General features: G+C 42.7%; 2 protein-coding genes across 2 annotated transcripts; one reads left to right on the forward strand and one right to left on the reverse strand.

Annotated features, from left to right (window-relative positions):
• Positions 1–348: 348 nt before the first annotated feature.
• LOC141605175 (NADH dehydrogenase [ubiquinone] 1 alpha subcomplex subunit 2) lies at positions 349–4,894 on the forward strand. The gene is made up of 4 exons (XM_074423850.1): positions 349–484; positions 685–789; positions 916–1,022; positions 4,585–4,894. The coding sequence occupies exons 2-4, from the start codon at positions 704–706 to the stop codon at positions 4,686–4,688; spliced, it is 297 nt and encodes a 98-aa protein (XP_074279951.1). The 5' UTR covers positions 349–484; positions 685–703; the 3' UTR covers positions 4,689–4,894.
• Positions 4,895–8,989: 4,095 nt separating this feature from the next.
• On the reverse strand, positions 8,990–10,617 carry LOC141605176 (fasciclin-like arabinogalactan protein 10). The gene has a single exon (XM_074423851.1). It carries the CDS (start codon positions 10,441–10,443, stop codon positions 9,205–9,207), a length of 1,239 nt encoding a protein of 412 aa, XP_074279952.1. The 5' UTR covers positions 10,444–10,617; the 3' UTR covers positions 8,990–9,204.
• Positions 10,618–26,265: the final 15,648 nt, after the last annotated feature.

Here is a 26,265-nt window from a genome sequence, read left to right on the forward strand (position 1 = left end):
TTATGACAAAATGTATTTATAAAATATGAGTAATATTTATCTAATTATACAAGTTCAAGCCGCTCACGAGCTTTTCGAGCCGAGCCAACGTTTACTCGGCTTGACTCGTTAAGCTCTCAAGCCCCGACCCCGAGCCGAGCTCACACGAGTTGAGCTTTGACCGAGCCGAGCTCGAATTGCTCGCGAGTTGTCTTGTCTCATTAACACCCCTAGTCCATCCATCTGCAAAATTAGCGAACAATAGTCAGAGCATTTGCGTAAGTTTACAAAGATCGACCACTAACTCGTCAATAACCCGCGAACCCGCTTATTGGTTACAAAATATACGATCAGAGCCGTATCCAACCCAATCCCGCATTTAACCACTTCTATCTCCGATTTACAATACTCTACTAGTCTCTCCGAGATAACAATAGTTACTGAAATTATACAAAACTCGAAGAACAAAGCTATAGATCTTGAGGAACTGCTAATCAAAGATCTGGTAATTTCTTAATCTCTCTTCTTTAACAATTTTAATCATCAAACTTTCCCTTCATTCTTTTATTATGTCTTTCGATTGTTGTTTTTCAATTATTTTCTGGGTACCAATTGAATTTTTACGCATTCCCAAAATCGCCCCTTTCACATTTTATAAATCAGAGATTAGGGTTTCATTTTTACCGTAATTTTGTGGTTAATTAGGTATTTAATTTGAATTGCTATGGCGTGGAGAGGTCAATTGGGGAAGAACTTGAAGGAGCTTCGAATCCTTTTTTGTCAAACATCCCCTGCAAGTGCTGAAGCTAGGTATTTTTGATGATTTGATTGTATGAATTTGTTCGGCGATTGTGGAAGTTTATGATTTTGATTACTGGATACTGCATTTTGGTTGTGTTATTGGTGAGTTTGATAAATGTTTTTCAATTGAATTAGGGGATTTGTGGAGAAGAATTACAAAGAGTTGAAAACACTGAACCCTAAATTGCCTATCTTGATTCGTGAAGCTCGCGGAGTTGAGCCTCAGCTTTGGGCTAGATATGGTAAGACCTGAATTTTTTTCTGTGAATTGATTAGTTATTGATGGGTATTCGCCAGTTGTTGAGGTCTGTTTAAATATCAAAATATTTTGTTGAATGTTGAAAAGGAAAAAGAAATGTGGAGGTGCGTGGATGTGCTGGAGCTTGTGTGTAGTTAGATACATGTGTTGCGATGTGAATGTACTTGGATGGTAGTGTATGAATGACGATGATGATGACGATATGTATGAATTGAACGTTTTTTGGACAGGTTGAGTAGGTCTTATAAATAGAGGACCAAATTGTGAGGGATAGTAGAGTATGTAGCAGCAACAAAGAGGTAGATTTCTATCTAAGTTCCTTTTAGTAAGAGGCTGAACTCGTGTTCTTAGGTTGGTAGTGTTTAAGTTAGGGATTTAGGTTTGTCAACTTATCAAGTTGTTCTTAAAACCTACGTTTGTGAGATTATATTATACTGAAGTTTGATGTGGAGTAGGCTTCCTGGAGGCTGGAACTGCTTAATTTTGTCTTAGCACCTTCTTAGTTTTACTATGTGCATGCTCTATTTTCACCACCCAACACCAATGCGGTTTCCTTGTTTCAGTGAAATTTTTCAGTTGCTGCAGCTGAGCTATAAGATATGTGAAATGCTCTATTTTTTGTCTTTGAAAACTTAGAACTCTACTCCCCGTTATTTAATCGCTCTCATAATGTTGCTTCTTTTTACTTCCTTGTGCCATGTTATAAAGAAAAAACTATACTTCTACCTGTTTAATGTCTATTCATGTGTTAAACTTTTGTGTAGCTTGGTAGTACCGGAGCGGATTTGATCGATCTAAGAACGTGCATTTTGTGTTCTATGTCCCTTGTTGCGTAGATATTGGGTTTGCCAAATTGTTCACGGATTTAATGGAATCTATTTTAATCTCATTCAGAGTTTGTAGCATAGACAAACAAATAAGATTCCCTCCGATAGAAACGAGGATTGATGGTTAGTATTCAGGTCGTCGTTTGTTTCTCATGAAACTTTGAGTTATTGATTGGTGCTGAAGTCTACAAGTTTGTTTTGTCTTATACATATCCAACCTTTGAGATTGGTCGTTCCCCTCTAAGTGGATCATCGTTGTCAATTTTAAGAATTTGTCTGGTTATGTTTCGCCGCTAATTAACTGCAAGATCCCGTGCGCTATGCAGTGCACATTTAAGCTGTGATGCTCGGACTCGGATACGAGGATCCGACACGGACACGGATCCGAGGGTCCGATCCTTGAAATCTCAAAAACAAGGACTCGGATACGAGGATCCTAATTTGAATTTGGACTCGGCTAATGTTTTATTTTTTTGAAAATAAATTGATTATTAGTTAAAAAAGTCAAAGAAAAGAAAGGAAAAGTAGTTTTTTCATGTTTAACATGAATGAAGACTTTATTAGAGCATTAAAATTCATGTCAAGATCACTCTTGATATAAGGCTGCTGTACAAAACAGAGGTTAAAAACAACACTCTCACACCGATTTCTCATAGAAGGATCCGTCAAGGATCCATGTCCGGATCCGTGTCCGGATCCTGTCCACTGGATCCTCAGGGTCAGGTGAAGAGTCCGAGCATCACAGCATTTAAGTATTTAACAGTTCTGATTATGAATTTGGAGGCTCCTTTAGGCCACAAGTGTCTATGGTTATAGGGTGTGTGCTATATGTTTATGTATTCTCCCTCTATATATCTAGGCCTATTGAAGTGTGTGACAATCTTAGTTTTGATAGGCGCATAGAGGCAGGAACACTTGTTGCGATGGGGTGCAAGGCGAAGGCGTGTGCCTAACAGACATGAGGCACTGTTTCTTACAAACAAATTTAGACTGTTTTTCACAAATACCTGTTTTGGATCCTAAAGTGCTCTGAACCATTTTTAGTTGGTGTGTCACCAAATCTTGGGCTTAAGCGTGCTTTTTAAAGCTAAGCTGTAGATGGTAATTGTTTATGCCTTGTGGCCACAAAGGATGTAGGCTGACTTGCGTTTGAGGGAAGCTATTTAATAGTTGGAGGTTAATGGACAATAGGCAAGAGCGTATCCTGGAATTCAGATTTGAGCAAAATTACTATGCTTGTTTATCTTAGGATTCGTTATCATATTGTTAATTCGCTCTATTATTAATTTCTCTCACAAGAAAAAACATGAATAATAGTCCCCAATTTGTGCACACAGGATAATCAAAGCGAAAGAAGAAAACATTAGTAGGTTGGTCACCATGGGATAATTATAGTAGTAGTAAGTCAAGTAACTGTAAACCAAATATTTGTATTCTGATATTTTATTGACTCTGAAGTCATGGTTTCCCACTTTCCCCATGGCTTATATTGACGAGTCTGCTTGTCTTATTAAAACAACCATAACATATAGTCTTCAGTTCTGTGTATTTAGTTATTCTAAAAGCCTAAGGACGTGTTTGAGATGGAAGAAATTAATACAGGGATAATAGAGCTCAAAACAAAGAGTAGGAAATTGGGGATAAGTTGTGGTAGTGAAGTGTGAAAAGAGGGGATGATAGCGCAATTTTTCTCATTTGGAGGTTGCATTACATTAGGGGGAGATTAGTACTCCGTAAGTGTTACCCTCTGTTACCGGCAACTATTCCCCTCCCTTTCTCATTTCCACCTTCCATTACCATTATCACCATTTTCCTTCTTTTTTCCCTTATTTGGAGGTTAGCTCGGTAACATTTACTCTTATCGCAAACCCTTACATCTAAGAACTTGCATGAAACGAGGGTTACAAGAAAATAACAAAGGAAAGTAAGAGGTAGTAGTGACGGCTGGTAGATGAAGGATAATAAGGTAGGCTAATAGCTACTCCCATAAAGGGATAATCTTTACCCACTCCCCCTTTCTATTAGTCGTCTAATCGTATTGGAGCAATAGTTTCCTCACCTTACTACACAAAGCTATCAGGCAAACGGGAAGAAAAAATGGCGTGATTTGCTTTGAATTTATGGAGATGTCAAATATGTGCTGTTACTGTCCATTTAAAGCTAGTTCAGGTGCAAAATTTGTGTTGCTACCGTTGTTGAAAGGGTAGAACCTGACCTCAATCAAATGCAGAGCTTAATCATTATTGGGTGTCTTCCAACTTCAATCACAACTTTTTTAGCACTTTGAGATTGCATGATACAGTTAATTGATGGAATATCAGATGTATTATCCTGTAGCGAGTTGCATTTAACGGTGTTTTTGTTTCCCAACATAACTTAAAAAACCGTTAAATGTGAGAACTCGTATTTGACTCAAGTAGATGTGGTAATGAGTCGTGTCTTAATCCGGCTTATACGCAAGAGCAACCCAAATTCTCTGTACTTATTTATCGCTTATTTGATATTATGTATAACGAATTAATCTCAAATGTAAGACCATTTCAAATAATTTTTTGTGCTAGAAGTTGCACGACTTTTGTAGATTTGTAGGATAAAATATGAAAATGCCTGTTTCTCACCTCTGACCTTGTCATTAAACTTCCTTGTTTTCATCCTTTTATATTACTAACATTTGTATCGAAAATCCTAAATATGACGTATAATTTTACATTTGTGTAGACTATGGTGTTGAGAGAGGTGTACGCTTAGATGGCATGAACGGGGGTCAGATATCTAAGGCACTTGAGGATCTTGTAGTAGCTGGGGAAGCTCTTAAAGCATGAGCCATGGTTTGACACCATTGAAAGCAGCCTTGTTCTGATGTACTGTACCTTGTCTTTTACCATCCTTGCCGTTTTTTTGCCTCAAAATGTACCAGAAACGTCTTGCGTTATAAGCAACAGCGGAGCATCAAGCTCATTTGCTACCTCTTTAACATCTGAAAGTTTATTTTTGAGTTAATAATAATTATGTTGCGACAGTTTTCACTGATCATCGTTTCTAATCGATATGATGTTGTCATTACTCATTGTAAACTTTATATCTAGTCAAACTGTCTGCTCGTCTCTCCAACCTTGTAAACTTTATCTCTAGTCAAACTTTCGCTCAAACATTCAACATTCTTGATCGGTCTACATGGTAGGCTCGAGATGGAAAACGATTCAGATGAATGATTCTGAGCATCAGTGCTTGAGATGGGATCTGGCATAACTTAGGGACGACGTATCAAGAGGAAGAGGCAGCAAGTCTAATATAGGTGAATGGAGTTTGGGCTTGAATATAATTGGGCCAGTTCTATTATAAGATTTACAAATTGTTGTGCGAGACGCAGAGACTGGTTTACTCAATAAATTTATAAAAAAAAATATTATTTTAATAACCTAAAATTTTAGATTGATAACTTATTAACTTGTACTTCATATTTTAACGTGTTAGGCTGTTATACGACGGTCTTCTAGGAGAGTTGCTGTATAAGATTGGTCTTATCGAGCAATTTGATATCTAGAAATTCTCATATTGAAAGATAACCTAGTATAATGATAATAAAACTCTCTTATGAGATGAAATAATTATAAGCGATGATAAATACTTCCGTTATCCCATTGAGTAATACTTCATAATTCATATATGTTTCTGGGAATATATGAGAATAAATATGAAAAAAAAAAAAAAACTATATTTAATACAATGAAAAACATAGGTGAATTCAAAAAGAATTTGATGCTACTGTAATTTACTGTGTATTTGGCCTTGTTTTTCAAAGTGTTTTTGGATTTAAAAACACTTTTTGGCCAAACATATAATAAATTTAAAAGTTAATAGTAGATTCTCAAAAGCTCAAATACCGTGTTTTTGTCCATAAAAATAGAAGCATTAATTTAATGCTTCTGTTTCTTGAAAACTACTTTTGAAAAATTAAGCTTAAAAAATAAAAACTCATTTTAAGCAAACTAGGTCAAACATTAGTTTGTTACTTTAGTATAAATTGAATTTTAGGGTTTTTCTTTTGAGGAGACAATTTATCGAGAACAGTTAGTCTTGCTGAAGACGGGTCGGAGCAAGTGACGGGTAATGCCACTCACAAAACGGATAGGGGGGACAAGGTGGGGGCACCCCTATGTGCTTCCCTCTCTCCTCTATTTGGGTCATTTGTGAGAGAAAATGGTATCCGTCACTCCGAAATGACGGATATGTGCCATCTTCAATGAGATTTTGTGTATCGAGAAATGATAACATCGAAAAGCACCAAGTACTTTGGCAATTATCATGATAGCACCAAAGAAAAAGTACTTGTATTATTAGTTGGTTATTCCAATTACCCCTTCTTTTCTCAATATAAGTTGATTGTTAATCTTAAAAATTAAGGATACAATTAAAGTTAGGATTATACATCTGATGTACTACCTCCAATTTTATAGTTTCTGAGTATTATAATAAAGTTTTTGAGTTTTGTTTTAAAGTTTTTGAGTTTCATTATGAAATTTCTGAGCTTATTCACTTATAAATATTAAGCTCTAAAAAATTATAATAAAACTCAAAAATATTACATATAAGTTTAGTTAAATTTGAGTTTTGACGGAAAAAATATTAAAATCTAAGTTATAAACTTTATTATGCTAAAAAAAATACATATATGCTCAAAAACATATAAAGTTTGAGGTAATAAGCTCAAAAAAAATACATATATGCTCAAAAAACAAAAAAGTTGGAGGTAATACATCCGATGTATGTTCCTTTTTCTCTCCTTAAAGTTAACATAAAACATTAGAAATAAGAAAGTTGAACATAAAACATTAGAAATAAGAAATAAGATAGCATAGTCTATTAATTGGTAGGTTACTAGGATTTTTATTAGAAAGAAATCTCTTTGTAGTTATTGGAAAAAAAAGGATAAAAATCGGGTAATAATTAGAGTGATTGTGCTGAGAATCCTTGAAAACCATTCTAAAACAAAACATATACTGTGAAAATGAATATGAAAACTATTTTAAGATCATTGTACATGCGATAAAAAAAACGATCATTTTTTTCCAAGTAATCATTATTTATCATAAAATTGCTACCTTTTATAAAAAAAAAAATACGGGAATAATCGTTATACGAAATAATTGCTAGAAAATGAATGAGTGATTTTTGAGTGACATGGTTGCTATAAGACCGCCCTTAATTTTTTAAAAGTTTTATCTTATGCATTTTGAAGCTTAATTAATCTATATACAAGTATAATAATTAAAACACAAACTAATCATCCAACTTTTTACCACATCAACATTTATCATTTATTCACTCATTTACCCTTCATCTCATTAACACATTTTATTTAAAAAATAAAAATAAAATAATAACACAAAGCAAGAACTCTTCATCGCCCTCCATATTCATTACCTATTTTATAAAGCAAATACCACCAAGCAACCACTCTTAACCCATTTACTTGTATATGGCGACCTTGAATAAAATTATTATAAAATGGGTCATTTTGATAGCTGTGTTTATTGATTACCTTTTTATTATGTTCGGATCCGTTTTACACTTTTTTTTAATATAAAACCATCTTACACAAGTGACAAGACTATCTATTTATTTTAGAAGCAACGGAAGGAAAAACGTTTCGCAAAAACCTTACCATTTCATATGGGTTACGCTCTTTCATAGACATGATTTAGTAAATTATGGACACAATTGACCATTTTACCCTTAACATTTCAACATCTCTTTTACAATTTACTCAACTCTTTCAATTTTGTCCCTCTCATTAACCACCACCCACAACCACCGCCCCTCCCTCCACTGCTCCACCGACCACTCCCCTCCACACCACCGATCACATAGGCCGACCGTACTCGCCACCCACCCAGACCGCACTGAAATCAAACCCCTGCCCACCTAGATTCACCCCCACCCAGCCTGCTGCCCCCTCCCTCATCACCATGCACTGTCGACAACCACCCCTCTCCCTCGCCTCCCTGCACGTCCGACCACCACAAGCCTGACCTCCACCACCCTAGCCACCCTTTCCCACAACCCTAATTTGCATATATCTAATTTTATTAACCCAAAATTAATTTCTTCTCCTTAATTTGTTAATATAATTGATGCAAAAATAACTAAGTTAGAATTATTACTTGAATTAGTTGATTAACATGAGAAATACGATTCATAAGCGACTAATTTGGTTCAAATTTGATTAATTTGGAGAGAGTGGGTGGAGAAATTTTTCCATTGTTTTTTAGAAGAAGGGCAAAGCAGGGAAAAGTAATGACAAAAAGTTATTTATTTTTTTTTGGTCAATGGAAGCGCGCACTTAGTCGCATTATAATAGAGGGAAGGGGGGATTCGAACCTGAGACCTATTGTCCACAATACCTCCGTCTTAACCACTAGACTAAGAAATCTTCAATAAATGACAAAAAATTTATGAAATAGTAAAACTCATACTTGAAAGAACAACTACATTTCATATAGAGATGTTTTTCCAAAAGCTTAAGTCATTAAATATATAGTCTTTTATTATAATAGTGGTTAAATTAGAAGTCTTTGAAATAAAATACATAATGACAAAAATATGAAAATGCACCGGTAGCAAAGCTAGTAAATTAGTTTAAAAAATAATGCACCGGTAGGAGTGTAGCACGTTAAGCAATTAGTGCACGTTAAGCTACTTGAATGCGCTCCATGCTGCAACTTAACTACGCAAAACTAGCATTATTCTTCACCTAATAACGCGCCAACGTCGGCAGTGTCATTCACTAAACACTAACCAGTAAAGCACTTCTTAACAAACCGACAAATCTTTTTGAGGCAACCGTCACTCACGTGATTCTGAACCAACCGCATAAAATCAACTACTTAAACTATTACCACTAATACTATCATTATGGCTAAACCTCTATTAAAATACGGTTTTTCTAACGTGTGTCTTAAGCACACGTAATTAAGGCACATATTAGAAAAATCGTAAAAATCTTTAAGACACCAAATAAACTCGCTTCTCTTAAGCTAATTTCGTTCTGAGAGGTTACCCAATAAGCTTGTGTGAAACCGCCTCTCATAAATAATTCGAGTTACAACTAAAACACCATTAATGCTGTAATAATAACAATGATAAAATTAATTAATCCACAGTATCTCACACTCTGACAACAACGTCTCTCCCCCGTCAAACAACAGTCCAACTACACATTCCTCTTCACTGATCAATTTCAAATCCAACCAAATTAACAAACAATTAACAATAACATAAATAATTAACATAAATAAAAACTTAAAAAAAAACACAAATTAACTGACGAAACTACCCCTAAAACATCAAAGAAACCACACCAAATGCCACTGACAAAACCACACCATTCAACAACGCCGCACTTCCTCTGGCATCATTTTTCTTCGAGTGCTCATCCGCCGCCTTCTCCGGCGAATCCGCCGACGGCTCACCAGCTGGAGAACTATCAGACGGCGGCGCAGGCGGCGAAGCTGCCGGCGCCTTTGATGGAGAAGGTGTATCCGCCTCCGGTGACGGTGACGGCGCGTCACTCTCCGGCGCCGGAGCAGGAGCTGGCGTCGGCGACATTCCGAACAATGCAACCGGCAACAATACACTATCAACACTGTAAAACACAACCGGCGACGCATCAACAAGTGTTGTCGCAATACGCGAGCTATCGACGCCAGTATGAAGCGTCACCGCGTCACCAGCTGTCGACGCGGTGAGTCCAAACTTTCCTGCAGGCGCAAGTGTCTGCAAACTTCCTTTCGTCGTCTTCAATGTACCGATCGGCGCGTACGAGCTAAGCGCGTGGAACTGCAACAACGACACAATATCCGCACTACTTAGCTTATCAAGATCCGGCACACCTTTCGCCTTGAACGCCTCATCGTTCGGGGCGAAAACGGTAATTCCACTCTTCAACTGATCTTCATACCTCTTCAACACTCCACTTTTAGAAAGCAACGCTGCAAAAGTCTTACACCCTGCCTTGGTCAACACTCCAGTCACATTGACGTCATCAGTTGCGGTCAACAACTCCGGCACAAGAATCGGAGCGGTAATTTCAATAACAGACAGTGAAAACGGAATTTGTTTAATTTGCTTAACATAAGTGGAATCAAGCTTTGCACCGTCTTTAGCGGAGCCGAATTTAACGGCTCCGCCTTTCGCGTCGGTGATATTAAGCTCACCGACGGAAGATTCAGCTTGACCAGTGGTTTGGTAAAGAGTGGTGGTTATAACGGTTCCGTCTTGGATATCGTGCAGTTTTTTAGCGTCGTAGTAGTCGAGGACGACGTGGAGGGAGAGTGTATTTTTGACGGCGGCGAGGGAGAGGTTGGAGAGAGGGGAAATGGCGGAGTTTGGGATAGCGAGGACGGTTATGGTTTGACGGGAGTTGATTTCGTCGGCGAGTTTAGTTCGGGTTAGGTAATTGTTGAATTGGGATAGGTTCGGGTCCGAGTCTAGGATTTGGGTAATGTTGTGTGCGGAGGATAGTGTTGTTGCTATGGTTAGGATGAGGAGGAGAAGGAGAGGTTTGGGAGGAGACATTTTGAGAGTGGGGAAGGGGAAGGGAGGAAGTAATGGAGTGAGAGTGAGGGAGTTGTGTTTTAATGGGAAGGATGTAACTATGGTTGAGTGGGGTTGGGTTAAGGGTTAACTAGGGTTGGGTTAGGTGGTATAGTATAGCTGGAGGATTGCTACTTTTGAAGGTGGTAGAGTTGTAGGGCACTATGCCTAGAGTAGAGCCAGAGTATTTGTAAGTGGGGATGACGAAATTAGCCTTGTGTGAGCGTGTTACACATACAAAGTATTCCTAGAGCAATGATTATTAATAAGCACATATTTGTGTTTAAGACAGGTATTATGTGTCGTAGTTTTAACTTTTAAGATGAGTTAAATATATACAGGATTTATCCATATGGTATGCATAGGATAAAAGTAAAATAAATTGGAAAAAGTAAAAGATTTCTCTTACTTAAATTCTTATTGTAGATGGTTACTTTTTGTCAGAAACTTCAAACGGATATATGTGAGCATTTTATAGTTAAATGTAATCAAAATGGTACAGTTAGTGTTACAATTTATGGTCACCTATTTTTAAATAGTGGGTCACATTTGGCTGTAAATTGGTTATAAAATAGTTTATTTCATAACAATAATCAATTCTATTGGTGGTCTGCAATAATCCCTTCATCCTATCAATAATTCCAATTAAATCCAACCTATGCATCATACCTTCTAATAACGAACCAGTCGGTATTTTTTGAAGTTTATGTTGGAATATTTGATAGTTTTTGGACAACCTAGCCGGTATATGTGAAGTTTATGTGTAATATTTTCAAATGATGAATCAATAACTTGGTTTATTTGATACACATAAACATCACAAAATATCAGATGGTTTGTTATTAGAAAGTATGGTATTTAGGCTGGATTTAATTCAGATTATTAATAGGATGGAGTGATTATTGCAGATCACCAATAGAATGGATTATTGTTATGGAATAACCCTATAAAATACCGTTTTGTTGGTTCATCCCAAAATGACGCGTCTGAAACAAGACCAACTATTTGTCTTATATACCCATGTGGGTAATATTTGACCATGTATTCATCTTAAGTAAGACTTACTGTAATAATAAGATCGTTGTATAGTGTGTAAGTGTGTAACGGTATTTTTATTGGGTAAAAACCATTGTTGTTATTAATAAATGAGTATAATTAAAAATTAAACATTATTGTTCATATTTATTCTTTATATGGAGTATATGGCATTTTATGATGTACAACGATCTTACAAAGTTTGTGTTTTTTATTTGTCGTTGTTATTTGATGGGGCATATTCTGCACCGCTGACCAAGTCAACATATTGAGCAAGGTCAAAGATATCCACAAAGAAGTCAATCGGCTTAGACAACTAGCCGATGCAAACCCATCGGCTGTCGGCTGGTCTCGGCATGGCAACTGCCAAATGGGACACATACCCGCGTACTCATATCCAAGACCCCTCGGCGGTGAGTCAACAGGGCCCGCCGGCCTGCCATAGGTCCCTCGGCCGAGGGGTAGATCAGTCTTTCCACCTGCTAGCCACTTGGCCACTTGGCCACTACGTGACAAAAGGTGAAAGTTTATAAATACTCCACAACCTTCATTGAGGAAAAGATCCAGAACTGAACCTAAAAAGAAACTATTCATCTGGTATAATCTTCCTTATCTCTCTACAATATACATTCAGTCAAGTAACAACAACTTATCCCCTAAGTTTACTGACTTGAGCGTCGGAGTGAGTACGCTTGGCACAAAGCCAAGCCCTCAGTTCGTTCATTGTTGCAGGAGAGGCCGAGAGGAACAATTAAGGAAAGAAGGATTCAACTCAAGACATTATTCTACAAGCCACGGGTGGTGACAATACCTGCTCTGGAATTACACCCGGAACAATTGGCGCCGTCTGTGGGGAGCCGCTACTAGAAGCTAGTCACATTCATTCCCAAACAAAAAAAAAAAAACAAAAACCCACCCAAAAAGCTAAGATGTCAAAACAACAAGACGCAGTCGTGACCGACGAAACCGCACTCTACCAAGATGATACCTTCAACAATTCTGGAGTCGTGCAGCCCTCCACCGGCGGAGTAATCCAACCGGAGTTCGGGATGCCAATAATACCAGACACACCGTTGCCCGCCAACCAGGTCACCATCATGGGACATGTGGTTGACGTAGCAAAACTGAAAATGCTCTTGGACCTAATTGGTAATACGCCTGCTCACACTGTCACGCCGACAAGAGCGACGGAAACCGTCCAGGAGACCAGGGCCCGAAATGTGACTCCGAGAAATTTGAACGGAGCACTAGGAGAAGCTGACCCAGTCAAGACGCCGGGGGAGCCCAAAGTGGGCGTGGTAGACCTAAGTCCTTCCCGCACTCATGGGAGGACAGCGTCCCCGCAGCACGAACGAGGCTTACCCCAAAGGAGCCAGAGGAGTCCGACTCAGCAGAGTTGGAGAAGAAGTCCGAGTCGAAGAAGGAGTCCTTCCCGCTACGAGGGGAGGAGCCGGATTAGGAATGCGAGGAGCCGATCGCCGCGTGTCGTTCGACACGTGGTCAGACAGCCCCTCAGCGCCTACGTCCTAGAAGTCCAGGTGCCAACCAAGCTCAAGTTGCCACCCATATCATACAAAGGAGATAGTGATCCAGCCGACCACGCCGAGGCTTTCGAGTCTTACATGTCGGTATGGGAGCAGCCCGATGAGGTCTGGTGCCGAGTTTTCCCAACAACTTTGCATGGGATGGCTCAAAGTTGGTACAAGGGGCTTCCCGACGGCTCGGTATACTATTACGCCGACCTAAGGGACGCCTTTCTAGCCCAGTACTCTTGCAACAAGAGAAGGGCCGTGGAGACGTCGGACCTCCTAACTATCAAACAGGAGGGGGGCGAGTCTCTACGAAGCTATGTGAAGAGGTTCGACGGAAAGGTCCAGCAGATTCGAGAAATTAATCCCGAACTGGCGGCCTTCGCGCTGATGAAGGGCCTCCCAAGGGGAGATTTAAAAAATGAGCTCATCAAGTGCGGAGGCCTGGGTTTGGACGCCGCCAGGAAGATGGCTGACCAAGCCATCAAGGTAGAGGACTATCACAAGACCTGGGTAGGCCCCAGCGAGGCCGAGCACTCAGAAAAGAAGAGCCGCCGGGAGGACAACCCGGATGAAAGGCGCCGTGACAACAACGGGTCACGGTCCGATGAAAGACGCCGTGACAATAATGGGTCACGGTCGGACAAGTCTGCCAGAAAACAGAACTCGGCGGATGCCGGGGGGAGTTCGAGAACGCACTACCGAAAACGGTACGATGATCACACCCCCCTAGTCGTATCGGCCGCCGAGGTCTTCGCTTTGAGCAAGAACGAGGGCCAGAAGTGGGAAAGACCCCCTAGGCCGAGGAGTGACGGTGACACGAGCCAGTACTGTGAGTACCACGGCCACACCGGACACTTAACCAACGACTGCCGACATCTGAAGAATGCCATTGAAGAACTGATCCGGAAGGGGAGCCTCGGCAAATATGTTGCCGGAGGCCAAAAAACAGATGCCGGCGGGTCGAATAGCAAGTCCATCTTTGAACGGATAGGAGTAATCCATGTTGTCATCAGGGGCAGCGGGAACGGTGGGTCCGCTCATGGGCACAAACGGCACCTGAATGAACCATATCAGGCCATCAACTTTGTGCCCAACACAGCCACCCCCGCTCCCAACATCCCCGATATGACCATCGGGCAGGAGGACTACGAGGGAGTCATCGCTCTTCACAGCGACCCACTTACAGTCCACCTGGACATAGCCAACCACTTGGTGAAGAGGTGCCTGATTGACACAGGCGCCTACACGAACATTATGTACAGAGAATGCTTTCTCAGCCTCGGTCTGAGGGTTGAGGATTTGAGCCCCTGCACCAACCCGTTGTACAGCTTTTCTGGGCCGGTCTGGTACCCCAGGGTCGGTCAGATTGCCGGTGAGGTTCGGCGGGGGAGGTGCAGCCAAGAATGTTATGTCTGAATTCGTAGTCATCGACGGCACGTCTGCCTACAACGTTCTCATAGGTCGGGTCACTTTGAGCGAAATCGACGTTGTGATATCCATCCGGGCCCTGACATTGATATACGTCTCGGACCGGGGGAAGCACATAAACTCGTCTCGAAGAACGAGAGGGATCCCGGCGTATGGGAGATACACACTAACGGCCCTTCCACGACGGATAGCTCGAAAGCCAGCATCGTTATTTTTAGCCCGAACGGAGACATGTTTGAGCACGCCTTGAAGCTTACCTCCTTGACCTCAAACAACGAATCCAAGTACGAGGCAGTGATAACCGGAGTCAAGCTAGCCAGAACCGCCGGGGCGGAGCATGTCGTGGTGAAAACAGATTCGCTCTTATTGACCAACCAGATCAAAGGAGAGTACAAGGCCCGGGACTATAGGACGACAAGGTATCTAGAGAGGGTGAGAGCCGGCGCTTCAAAATTAAAATCCTTCCAGATACAGCACACTCCCAGGTCCGAGAACGACCGAACCATCAGCATGGTTGAAGGAGCAGAGACAGAGGAGGTGGAGATTGATCCAGGCCGCACCGTAACCGTCGGTGTCAACCTGGAACCAAAATTCAGGGCCGACCTCCTGGACCTGCTAAGGAAAAATAAGGACGTCTTCGCCTACTCAGCGGCCGAGATGCCAGGTGTGAGCCGGGAAGTAATTATTCACAAACTAAACGTACTCCCCACCGCTCGCCCTGTCAAGCAGAGGATGATGAACTCCTCAGTCGAGAAAGATGAGGCCATCAAGGCCGAGGTAGATAAACTACTTACGGCGGGCTTTATTACGCCTTGCACTTATCCTGAGTGGTTAGCCAATGTTGTGATGGTGAGGAAATCATCGGGGGCATGGAGAATGTGCGTAGACTTTACCAACCTTAATAAAGCATGCCCCAAAGATTGTTACCCTTTGCCTCGGATAGATAGCTTAATCGACGCCACGGCAGGCTACACCATGCTGAGCCTGCTAGACGCCTTCTCGGGGTACCACCAGGTATTCATGGCTGAGGAAGACATGCCTAAATGCGCATTCATCACCGCTAACGGCACATACATGTACAAAATGATGCCATTTGGTTTGAAGAACGCCGGCGCAACGTATACAAGGTCAGTGGACAAAGTGTTCCAAAATCAAAAAGGGCGAAACATTGAGGCCTACGTCGACGATGCTATTGTGAAAAGCAAGTCCGACAGCGAGCACCTGGCCGATTTACACGAAACATTTTGTTCACTAAGGAAATACAAGATGAAGCTCAACCCAATGAAATGCAACTTCGGTGTCCGGGCAGGTAAATTCCTCGGTGTACTTGTCAGTGCCAGAGGCATCGATGCAAATCCAGACAAAATCCAAGCAATCCTAGACCTGCCGGAACCAAGGAATCGAAAAGAGGTTATGATGCTGACCGGGAGAATGGCGGCTCTCGCCCGTTTCATCTCTCGGTCAGCCGACAAGAGCACCCCATTCTTCAAAGTGTTGAAAGGAATAAAGACTTCACTGGGGAGGAACAGAGCACGGCCTTCAAGCAACGAAAGCTCATCTTGGACTCTCCCAACTCTGTCCAGGCCGATACTGGGGAGACGCTATACCTATACATAGTGATTACCTCGGCCACGGTCGGCGCCGTGATCATCGGGAAGAAGACAAACAAAGAACACCCAATCTACTTTGTCACCATACTGCTGTTGCCCGCCGAGAGAAATTACCCACTAATTGAAAAAGCAGCCTTCGCCGTCGTCGTTGCCACGAGGAAGTTAAAACCCTACTTCGACGCACACCCCGTGACGGTCCTAACCGATCAGCCATTGGAGAAAGCTTTGGAAAAATTCGAACAATCCGGCAGGCTCATCAAATGGGCAGTGGAACTCTCTGGTTTCGGCATTCAGTACAAACCAAGGCCTTCGATAAAGGGGCAAGCACTTGCAGATTTCCTGGCCGAATGCACATATCAAGAAGAGCCAAACCCAGGCATATGGGAGGTTTACACCGACGGCTCCTCCACGACGAACAGCTCAGGAGCCGGCATCCTTATCATCAGCCCAAACGGGGACGAGTTTGAGTACGCCTTGAAATTCACCTTCTCGGCCTCGGAAAACGAATCCGAATACGAGGCGGTGATAACCGGAGTCGAGCTAGCTAGGGCTGCCGGAGCAGAACACATTGTGTTGAAGACAGACTCACTGTTGGTTACTAACCAAATCAGAGGGGAGTTTGAGGCTCGGGACGACGGAATGGTAAGGTACCTAGAGAGGGTAAAGGCCGATATAGCGAAATTGAAATCTTTCCAAATCCAATGCGTTACCAGATCCGAGAACAACCGGGCCGACGCTCTCTCCAAACTTGCCAGCTCAACCATCAAGAATGTCACCAACCGTGCTTTGGTAGATATCGAGAATGCGAAGAGCATCACTGAGACCGTCGGCATGGTGGGCAACATAGAGACCGAGACAACGTGGATGACTCCGATAATGAAATACAAACTTACAGGTGAATTGCCGGAGGATCGCAATCCCTCGGCCAAAATAAAAAGGATCGCCGCCAGGTACTCGGTGTTCGAAGGGGAACTGTACAGAAGATCCGTAATAAGACCACTCTTGAAGTGTGTCGGTCCCAAACGCAAATCGAGCATCGACAGAGATTCACGAAGGCATCTGTGGACACCACATGGGGGCAAGAACACTAGCCCACAAAGCTCTCCGAGCCGGCTACTTCTCCCCCACCATGCTTCAAGATTCCGAACAAAGACCAAGAAGTGCACGAACGTCCGGATGCATGCCCCGGTGATACACGCTCCCTCCCGGGACCTACAACCGGTGCTTAGCCCCCTTCCTTTCGCACGGTGGGGATGGACATGCTAGGGCCATTCCCAACGGCCTCCGGAGGAAGGAAGTTCTTGATCGTCGCCGTTGATTACTTCACCAAATGGGTTGAAGTCAGTAGCGATCTCGGCGAAGACCACAATGTGGCCGTCGAAAGGTAATCTGGGAAAATGTTATAACTCGATTCGGATTACCCCAAGTTATGGTATTTGACCACGGCCGAGAGTTTTGGAGCGACTGATAATGAAATGGTTGAAGAGCTTGGCATCAAGTTTGCGTACTCCTCCGTCTCGCCACCCACAGAGCAACGGGCGGAGGCGACCAACAAAACAATCCTCAACGGTTTGAAGAAGACAATTGAAGACCTTAAGGGAAGGTGGGCCGACGAACTACCCGGCGTCCTGTGGTCCCTTCGGACCACGGAGAAAGAAGCAACGGGGTACACCCCCTTCCACCTAGTCTACGGTTCCGAAGTAGTCCTACCAATTGAAGCAACGGTGCCAACATTCGAACGGCTACCTTTAACCCGATTGAAAACGAGGAAGGCCCGAAAGCCTCCCTGACCTGGTCGAAGAAAGCCGAGATACAAAGACGCCTCAACTTGGCCGTATATCAAAACCGGATGAAAAGAGCCTACAACCGAAGAGTCCACAAAAGGGACTTAAAAGTGGGAGACCTAGTCCTAAGGAAGTCGGCCGCCACCAACAAAGGAAATATTCATGGTAAACGACGGCCAACCGGGAGGGTCCATACATGGTCGAAGAGATGAGGCCGGGTACATACCGGGCCGACGACATGGGAGGTGTGCCTTTGATGAGCCATTGGAACACCGATAACTTGAGAAAATACTTTGTATAGCGGCGGAGGTGTCCAAACCCATTGTGGACACCCCAACGCACGATCATAACAAACAAATGAATCACCCAAGTTTTCCATCGAAGTGTTTGTCCCCTCCACAAATTGCCACCAAAGGGCACTCAAAGAGAAGAATTGCTATCGAGCCATAACCCCGATTACCTCGGCCTTAGCCGAGAGCGACGGGGATACAATGACCGATACGCTAGAAGAATTGCTATCGAGCCATAACCCCGATTACCTCGGCCTTAGCCGAGAGCGACGGGGATACAATGACCGATACGCGAGAAGAATTGCTATCGAGCCATAATCCCGATTACCTCGGCCTTAGCCGAGAGCGACGGGGATACAATGACCGATACGCTAGAAGAACCGCTATCGAGCCATAACCCCGATTACCTCGGCCTTAGCCGAGAGCGACGGGGACACAATGACCGATCTGCTAGAAGAACGCTATCGAGCCATAACCCCGATTACCTCGGCCTTAGCCGAGAGCGACGGGGACACAATGACCGATACGCTAGAAGAAATGCTAAAGACGTTACGCAGTTGAGATATGCATTCTAATCGACTCGGCCATGCCGACGGTAAAAAGAAAGGCACTCAATTAATAACGCAAGAAGATAAGTAAAGGATCGTGATCAAAGTCCCGGCCAAGCCGAGGACCAAAAAGATAAAACTTTATTGAAAATAATTGCAAGGAGAGTACAGACGACGGCCGTCCCCATAAGGATAGCCTAAACTCTACCTACCAAAGCTTTACAAAAAGCGAGGAAACAAAAAAACAAAAGGTTACAGACTTGGGATTTGAAGCGCCAAAAGATGGCAGGGAGAGAAGGCTCAATAATTGGCCCCCGAACAGCTAAAGCTATCCGAGACGCCGGGTGAGTCTGGTGACGACCGCCCGTCTCCCTATGCCTCGTGTTCTTTGCCCTCCGTCGATGCAGCAGATCTCTTCGTGGCCGGCTCATAAGAGGGCTCGACGTTTTCAAGTGCCTTTAGCCCCTCAGCCTCCTTCACCTTTGCATCATAGGCCGCCTTGGCCTCAGCTATCTGAGCCGCCTTCGCCGCCTCCGTCTTCTCTGCAGCCGCTGCCTCCGCAGCATCAGCCATCTCGTCCAGAAGCTGGTCAAATTTATCCCACGGGAAAGAGCCCTCGGGGACGAGTCTTTTTATTGCCTCCCCGGTCGCCTCCTCGGCCCGGTCCCGGAATTGGGCGCACATTTTAGGGAGAAGATCATCTTGAAGCATTTCAATATCCTTCTCCTTTTGAGCAAGGGCGACTGCGCGTCCCCGAGCGCCTCCGCTTTGGTTGTGGAACAGAACCTTCCACTCTTCCCACTTGGCAACCACGGCGTCATAAGCGCCCTTGTACTGTCCCGCTCCTCCATCATCTTGGCGGTGGCGGCATCGCTTCCTCAACTTTGGCCCTCTCGGCCCCTAGCGACTTCTCGCCCTCCCACGCGCTTCTTGGCGAAAGAGATCCGATTTAGCCTTCCCGCTTCCCCTTTGCGGCAGAGAGATCAAGTTTAAGCTTTGCGATCAGTGGCGCAGCTTGGCCCATGGTCTTCTCCTGCTCCAAGATGTGGGCGCCGGCTTGTTGGGTCCACTTGGCCAGCCTCTTATATAATTTCACACCCTCTGCCACAAGCTCGGAGGGAGGAATCTTCTGAGCTGAGGAGTCAACGATGACATTTCTATCACCCGCCTTCTCAATAGCCTTCTCAGGCTGCTTCCCTAATTGCCGTTCAGTGAGAACGGCGGCTGCCGAAGGAGGATCTACAAAAAATTTACACAGGGCATCCATGTCACCATGCATTGACACATCGAAAGCTTCTGGTCATCCGGGATGTCCAACGAACCAGCTAAATCCGAACCACAAGTTAGATCCGTACCAGTCTGGACCCTCTTCGTTCGAGGGCCGGCTGAGTCAGTCTTCTCCCCGGCAACGATGGAAGCAGACGGAGGCTCTTTTCTCTTCTTCGGAGGAGAAAGGGTCTTAGCAACGGTCACCGCCCCATCAGTGATTTCGATGACCTCCACAGGCTCCTGAACCACCGGGTCGAAGAGGGAGCGGCACACGCGCCGCCGCCAACCTCGGACGCGCCTTCTTTGTTCTCTTTGGCACGCCTCCGAGAACCCTTGCCTGCCGCCGCCGGATCCAAAGGTGACTTCACCGCTTATCCATGAGTTCGTTGGGAGACGGTCTACGATCACGCAAGTCGGCCGTAGGATGCTTTGTTTAACGACCTTCCCGTCCTTGTCAAGCCCTAACCTCTGCAAGGTCCTCTCGCATGATCCCGGCCAAACCGGTCTGCAAGAAATCAAACAAAGGTCACAAAAGGAGTAAAACAAAGCTCAAACAAAAGCATGACGAGGCAAAGATGGGCCTCACACCGACCCCACTCACCCCGGGCCGAGGGCCGGTATGAGGCCGACATGGCAGAGCGACTCATCCTCGAAGAATAATCCGAGTCGGGGCAGCCATCCCTTCTCGGATCAAACAACAGACGCCCGCTTCTCATCCTCGCAAGAGGGACCATCGAAGCGTCCATTTTAACTTTACCCCGGGAGATACACTCCTCATACTCTTCCCGGTTCTCACACCGCAAGTAAACAAACAGGCTGGCTCGAAAGACCGAGGCGGTGGGTAGTCCTCCAGCACTTGAACATACACCCATCGCCGTTGCCAGTCTTTGCAAGAAGTAAGTTTGGACACGGAGACGAAGCTCGGCTCCGCCGCACGCTATACCAACCCACTTTACCAGCGATTGACGGCCGTAGATGATGAAGGCGGCGGAATAAGTTGACTGTCGGGATCTCCCCCCTAAAAAGACAGAGCCACACAAAGCCAACTATCGTCCTCATGGCCAACGGATGCAGTTGGGCCACAGCGACGTTCATAGCTCTGATGATGGCCATGACGTATTTATTCAAAGGAAACCGCAGCCCATACTCCAGGTGCCTGATGTACACGCCGGTGTGACCCGGTGGAGGGCAACAGACCGCCTGACCCTCCTTAGGGATAACGATCTTGTACCCCTCATCGAAGGAGAAATGGCCTCCGAAAAATGTCTCGCCGGAACAACTGGCGAACTTATGGGACCAAGCACGGTCAAGACCGTCGTGCGAGCCTCGCCATGATCCGGATAGACAGCCTCCCACCATCGAAGGAGTCCTCTCATCCTCATCGATCGTCATCCTCATCCTCCCGTTCCTCCAAAATTGGTGGATCGACTACGGGAGAAGGAGACCTAGGGCCCCCAAACCTTATCGGGATGGCGTCTAGTATCCCCTCCCCATCAAGACGCGACGGGGAACCCTCCGGCGCGAAGTGTTAGTCCGGCGTCGGCGAAGACATAATAGCAATAATTATTTAACAAAATAAAAAGTGAAGAAATTTGTTTGTTTACCTTAAAGAAAAACACTCACGAGTAACAACCGAAAATTAGAAGACAAAGAAGCCCTTGAAAGTTTAGAGAGAAGAAAAATTTTGGAGAATGAAATTGGTGGCCAATTTCACGGAATAACCGCCTATTTATAGGAAAAGCCCATAAAGAAGGACCAATCGAAATGAATGTTCCCATGAAGCGTCAACCAATCAGCGTGCGGACACGTGTCGGACATGCAACCACGGGATGTCAATCGTTGCAACAGTTGGACGTCAATCAATGCAACAGTGACCAAGCGTCTTCAACACGCCCATTCATATCTCTCCGCCTATTCACCTTCCTCAACAAATTCCCAAGCATCCGTTCTCCGCCGCCACTCGATCAACCAAGCTAGGGCGCTGCCGGGGCAATCAAAAACAACCGCACACACTCAACCCTGGTCTCGGCCAAATAAGACTTTCTTTTCCACATCGGATGCCCTTTACACATCCATGTGGAGGGGGATATGGTACGGCCTAAGAATGATCGGTAGCCGAGGTAAAAGAAGCCGCCGCAGAGAAGAAGCCGATCTGAAAATTTTTGCAAATTACTTGCGCAGAATATACGCTCAAACGTACATCGGAGCCCATACCACGACATAGACTACGCTGGGGGCAAATTGATGGGGCATATTCTGCACCGCTGACCAAGTCAACATATTGAGCAAGGTCAAAGATATCCACAAAGAAGTCAATCGGCTTAGACAAATTAGCCGATGCGGCCCGTCTACTGTCGGCTGGTCTCGGCATGGCAACTGCCAAATGGGACACATACCCGCGTACTCATATCCAAGACCCCTCGGCGGTGAGTCAACAGGGCCCGCCGGCCTGCCATAGGTCCCTCGGCCGAGGGGTAGATCAGTCTTTCCACCTGCTAGCCACTTGGCCACTTGGCCACTACGTGACAAAAGGTGAAAGTCTATAAATACTCCTCAACCTTCATTGAGGAAAAGATCGAGAACTGAACCTAAAAAGAAACTATTCATCTGGTATAATCTTCCTTATCTCTCTACAATATACATTCAGTCAAGTAACAACAACTTATCCCCTAAGTTTACTGACTTGAGCGTCGGAGTGAGTACGCTTGGCACAAAGCCAAGCCCTCAGTTCGTTCATTGTTGCAGGAGAGGCCGAGAGGAACAATTAAGGAAAGAAGGATTCAACTCAAGACATTATTCTACAAGCCACGGGTGGTGACAATACCTGCTCTGGAATTACACCCGGAACATTATTAAATAAAATGTAGAATGCATTATAAGGTCGTTATATATTGTATAATAATTTTACAAACATTTATCATTGGATAATGGTTTCAAGAGTTCACGACAACGGTTTGATTTCAAGATAATATGTAGATTTTTTTAAAAAAAAGATATAACGTAGAGTGATTTTCAATAGACTTGTCAGTAAGTATTCCTTAAGAATGCACTATCTGTTGACGGGTCAAGTACATATCACTCGAAATCCTCAGATTTATTAAAATGTATAGGAAAAAACAATATATTAATCTTATATATACAAGACGTATAATACTAGATCCGTTTAAGTTTAAGACGATTAGTGTGCCAATTTAAATGAGAATTTTTGTAAATTTGTATGCTAAATGTAGGAGAATATAATGTGGATATTTAGGAAGGGTAATAAAGAACAGCTGTTGAGGTGATTGATGATAATGTTGGATGTTATAAATGGACAACGTTGATGAAAAGGAGAGGGATTATAAAAATACAAAGGAAAAGTGACAAACAAACAAAATTACAAATGTACAACTATTATGTCGACTATGTGATGTGCCTTAATATGGGGTATATACTGTAGTAACCACCTCTTTTAGAGACCTCTTGCATTCTAATCATATTCACACTCTTAAGACTGTTAGGTTACAACTGATTCAGCGCATTCAGCGCGTCTTGTTTCAGATGGCTGATTCTCGTCTAAAATAAGACGAGCAACAAGTTATTATTTTACAATAAAATGTTGTTATTTTCTAATAACATGTTATCATTATTTTTCACAATTATTTTCAGGGTAAAAAGTAACATCTCTAGTGATAACATTTTGTGGATTAAATGGTTACATTCTCTTAAAAAATGGCAATATTTTGTCGGTCTTATTTTAAACAGGAAAACAGCCCATCTAAAATAAGAATTTGTGCAACTGATTATGTGATCATGAATTGTCAAGGACTTTCCTGTCTAAAATAAGAATTTGTGCAACTGATTATGTGTGATCATGAATTGTCAAGGACCGCATGGTTGGAAAATATCATATGAGTATCATTCTATACTGTAGAGTGTAGACTAGACGGTAGTAGTATTTCATTGATGGTTTTAATCATTAACTTTACATTTGAAAAATTGTCCACTAATCTCTGCTGGCTTCATTTAATGGTACATGTGTATTTCTAGTGACCCATCAAATGAGTACCTGTATTACATTTGAAAAATTGTTCACTAATTTATTACTTTTCTCTGTATATTTTGCTTTTGTTTAATTCAATATTTTTAAACTTAAGATAGATATATTGGTCTTAAATGAGAACTATTTTGATCTTGTAAAGAATGTATTTCCATCACGTGATTATACAAGACTAAAGCCCTGTTTTTGCAGCTGAAACGAGTTGAACTGAATTGAATGAAGTTGATGAACTAAAACAAATTGAATGGAACTGAAATAAGATTTAAATGGTAAAAAATAAGCTGAATAAAACTGACTGAATCCAAACTGGACTGAACTGAGTTGAATTGAACTTAAATAAACTAAAATTGGGCCAAAAAGAACCGGGCTTAATGGCTTGAGAGGGTCTCATTGTCGGAAAATACATCAATTAATTAATCACGGAGAATTTTTCTACTTTCTATTAGTGAATTACTCAATATTTTTACTGAAACGTAAACAGGCGATGAAAATGGACGAAATACAAATGATTGGATTAAGAGATATAAAAAGTTAGGTTGTTGAATGGTACCATACAATGTTATAAAATCCAACCTTCTTTTTCTTTTCCAACAACTCTACATATTCTGTAATAATAAAATTAGGAGGCTAATATGGATACAATCAGTTGTGTTTAGTGGACACTATTGAGGAAGTGAAAAAGGAAGAGGCAAATTGCAAAAAGTTTCTATTAATGGTCCAAATTGCATTTTGACAATATTTAACGGTTCTAAATTTACGCATAAAAATAAAGGAAAATGAGGATGAAAGAAAAAATTATTATTTAAAGAAATTGTGAGAGGAAATAGAGAGAAAGGAAATGGAGATGATCTTCCTATTTGGACGTAGGTGTTAGAGCAGGTAAAAACAGAGCTAGTAGCAAAAGCTATCATTCGTTGCCCAAATTTATAAAAAATGTTTAAAATTATCGATTTTTGTTACCCAAAATTCTTAAAGAGGGACCCTTAACATAAGTATAAAACAACATGAGAAAAATTCGTTATCCTAAAATACTCCCTCCTATTCACAATAAACTTCCCTATTTCTTTTTTCATCTATTCACAATATCTTCCCTATTTTCTTTTTTTGGCAAGTGTTCGTGTGGTCCAAATTTAATTGTACGGTAGGATAATATATTTGTGTGATCCAAATTTAATTATATGGTGAGGTAGTGATGTGTGTTTCCTTCATTTTTGTGTCAAAATGAAAAAAGAAGGTTATTGTGGATAGGAAGAATTATTATTTATAAGTTCAGTTCGCCCTTGGAACTATCGAGGTAGGCGAAAGCATGGATCGGATAATGATCCGAAAACTCCGATTTTTTACTATCAGAAGTCCGATTTGAACAACATCAGATATTCGAGAAAAAATGATCAGCTATCAAAATTTTCAAGTTGGATTCAGATTAAATATCGGATCAGTTCGAATAGTCGGATATTTTTCCCGACCCTAGTTCGGGACTTCGGGGTGTGCAAATAAAACCACAAGTAGTCAAGTACCTTCCATTATTTTTTTTCTCAAAATATAAATTTTGGGTCGGTCACTGCATAGAAGGGTAGAAAAGGAAACATAATAACAAATAAGAAATCATTATGAGAAGCAAGAAAGGCGTGTGTGGCGAAGAGAAGGAGATGATATTTTATATGGATAGAATATACAAGAGTAGATGTAAATTGCAACAATTAGTCTTGCTGAAGACGGGTCAGAGCAAGTGACGGATAATGCCACTCACAAAACGGATAGGGGGGACAAGGTGGGGACACCCCCATGTGCTTCCCTCTCTCCTTTATTTGGAACATTTATGAGAGAAAATGGTATCTGTCACTCCAAAGTGACGAATATGTGCCGTCACAAATAAAATTTTGTGAAATTGCAATGGGGAAAATTGGGGACCCTGGCCTTGAGCCAACCACGCAAAAATTAACTTGTTAAAGCCACTGCTGTCGGTGACCCAGAATCTCCCACTTTCACTAATAAAGTAATCTCTACTTCAGAACTACCGAGAATACACTTACTTGCATACCATCCTTTTTCTCATGTTTTTTACTGTGTATTACTATTGCATCCTTAAAACGTAGTCTAAAGTGTCACTTGGATTGAAATTAAATACTTCGTAGGTGAATGTTCCAACTACACTACAGGAACATGACCCTTTATGTCTTCTCTGTCAAAAGACGTCTAGAATACGAGCTAGTCCTGTCAACAGCGGTTTCTGCTCAATGGTTATGACATGATTGACCGCCGATCGGGT

The sequence above is a fragment of the Silene latifolia genome, chromosome 10 (genome assembly GCF_048544455.1).
Source record: "Silene latifolia isolate original U9 population chromosome 10, ASM4854445v1, whole genome shotgun sequence".
Classification (NCBI taxonomy): Eukaryota; Viridiplantae; Streptophyta; class Magnoliopsida; order Caryophyllales; family Caryophyllaceae; genus Silene; species Silene latifolia.

Bases quoted from the DNA above. Each gene is read 5' to 3' on its own strand.
- LOC141605175 (XM_074423850.1), top strand. From the start codon at position 704: ATGGCGTGGAGAGGTCAATTGGGGAAGAACTTGAAGGAGCTTCGAATC. The intron at 790-915 runs GTATTTTTGATG...CAATTGAATTAG, and splicing joins CCTGCAAGTGCTGAAGCTAG to GGGATTTGTGGAGAAGAATT. The intron at 1,023-4,584 runs GTAAGACCTGAA...ACATTTGTGTAG, and splicing joins TCAGCTTTGGGCTAGATATG to ACTATGGTGTTGAGAGAGGT.
- LOC141605176 (XM_074423851.1), bottom strand. From the start codon at position 10,443: ATGTCTCCTCCCAAACCTCTCCTTCTCCTCCTCATCCTAACCATAGCA.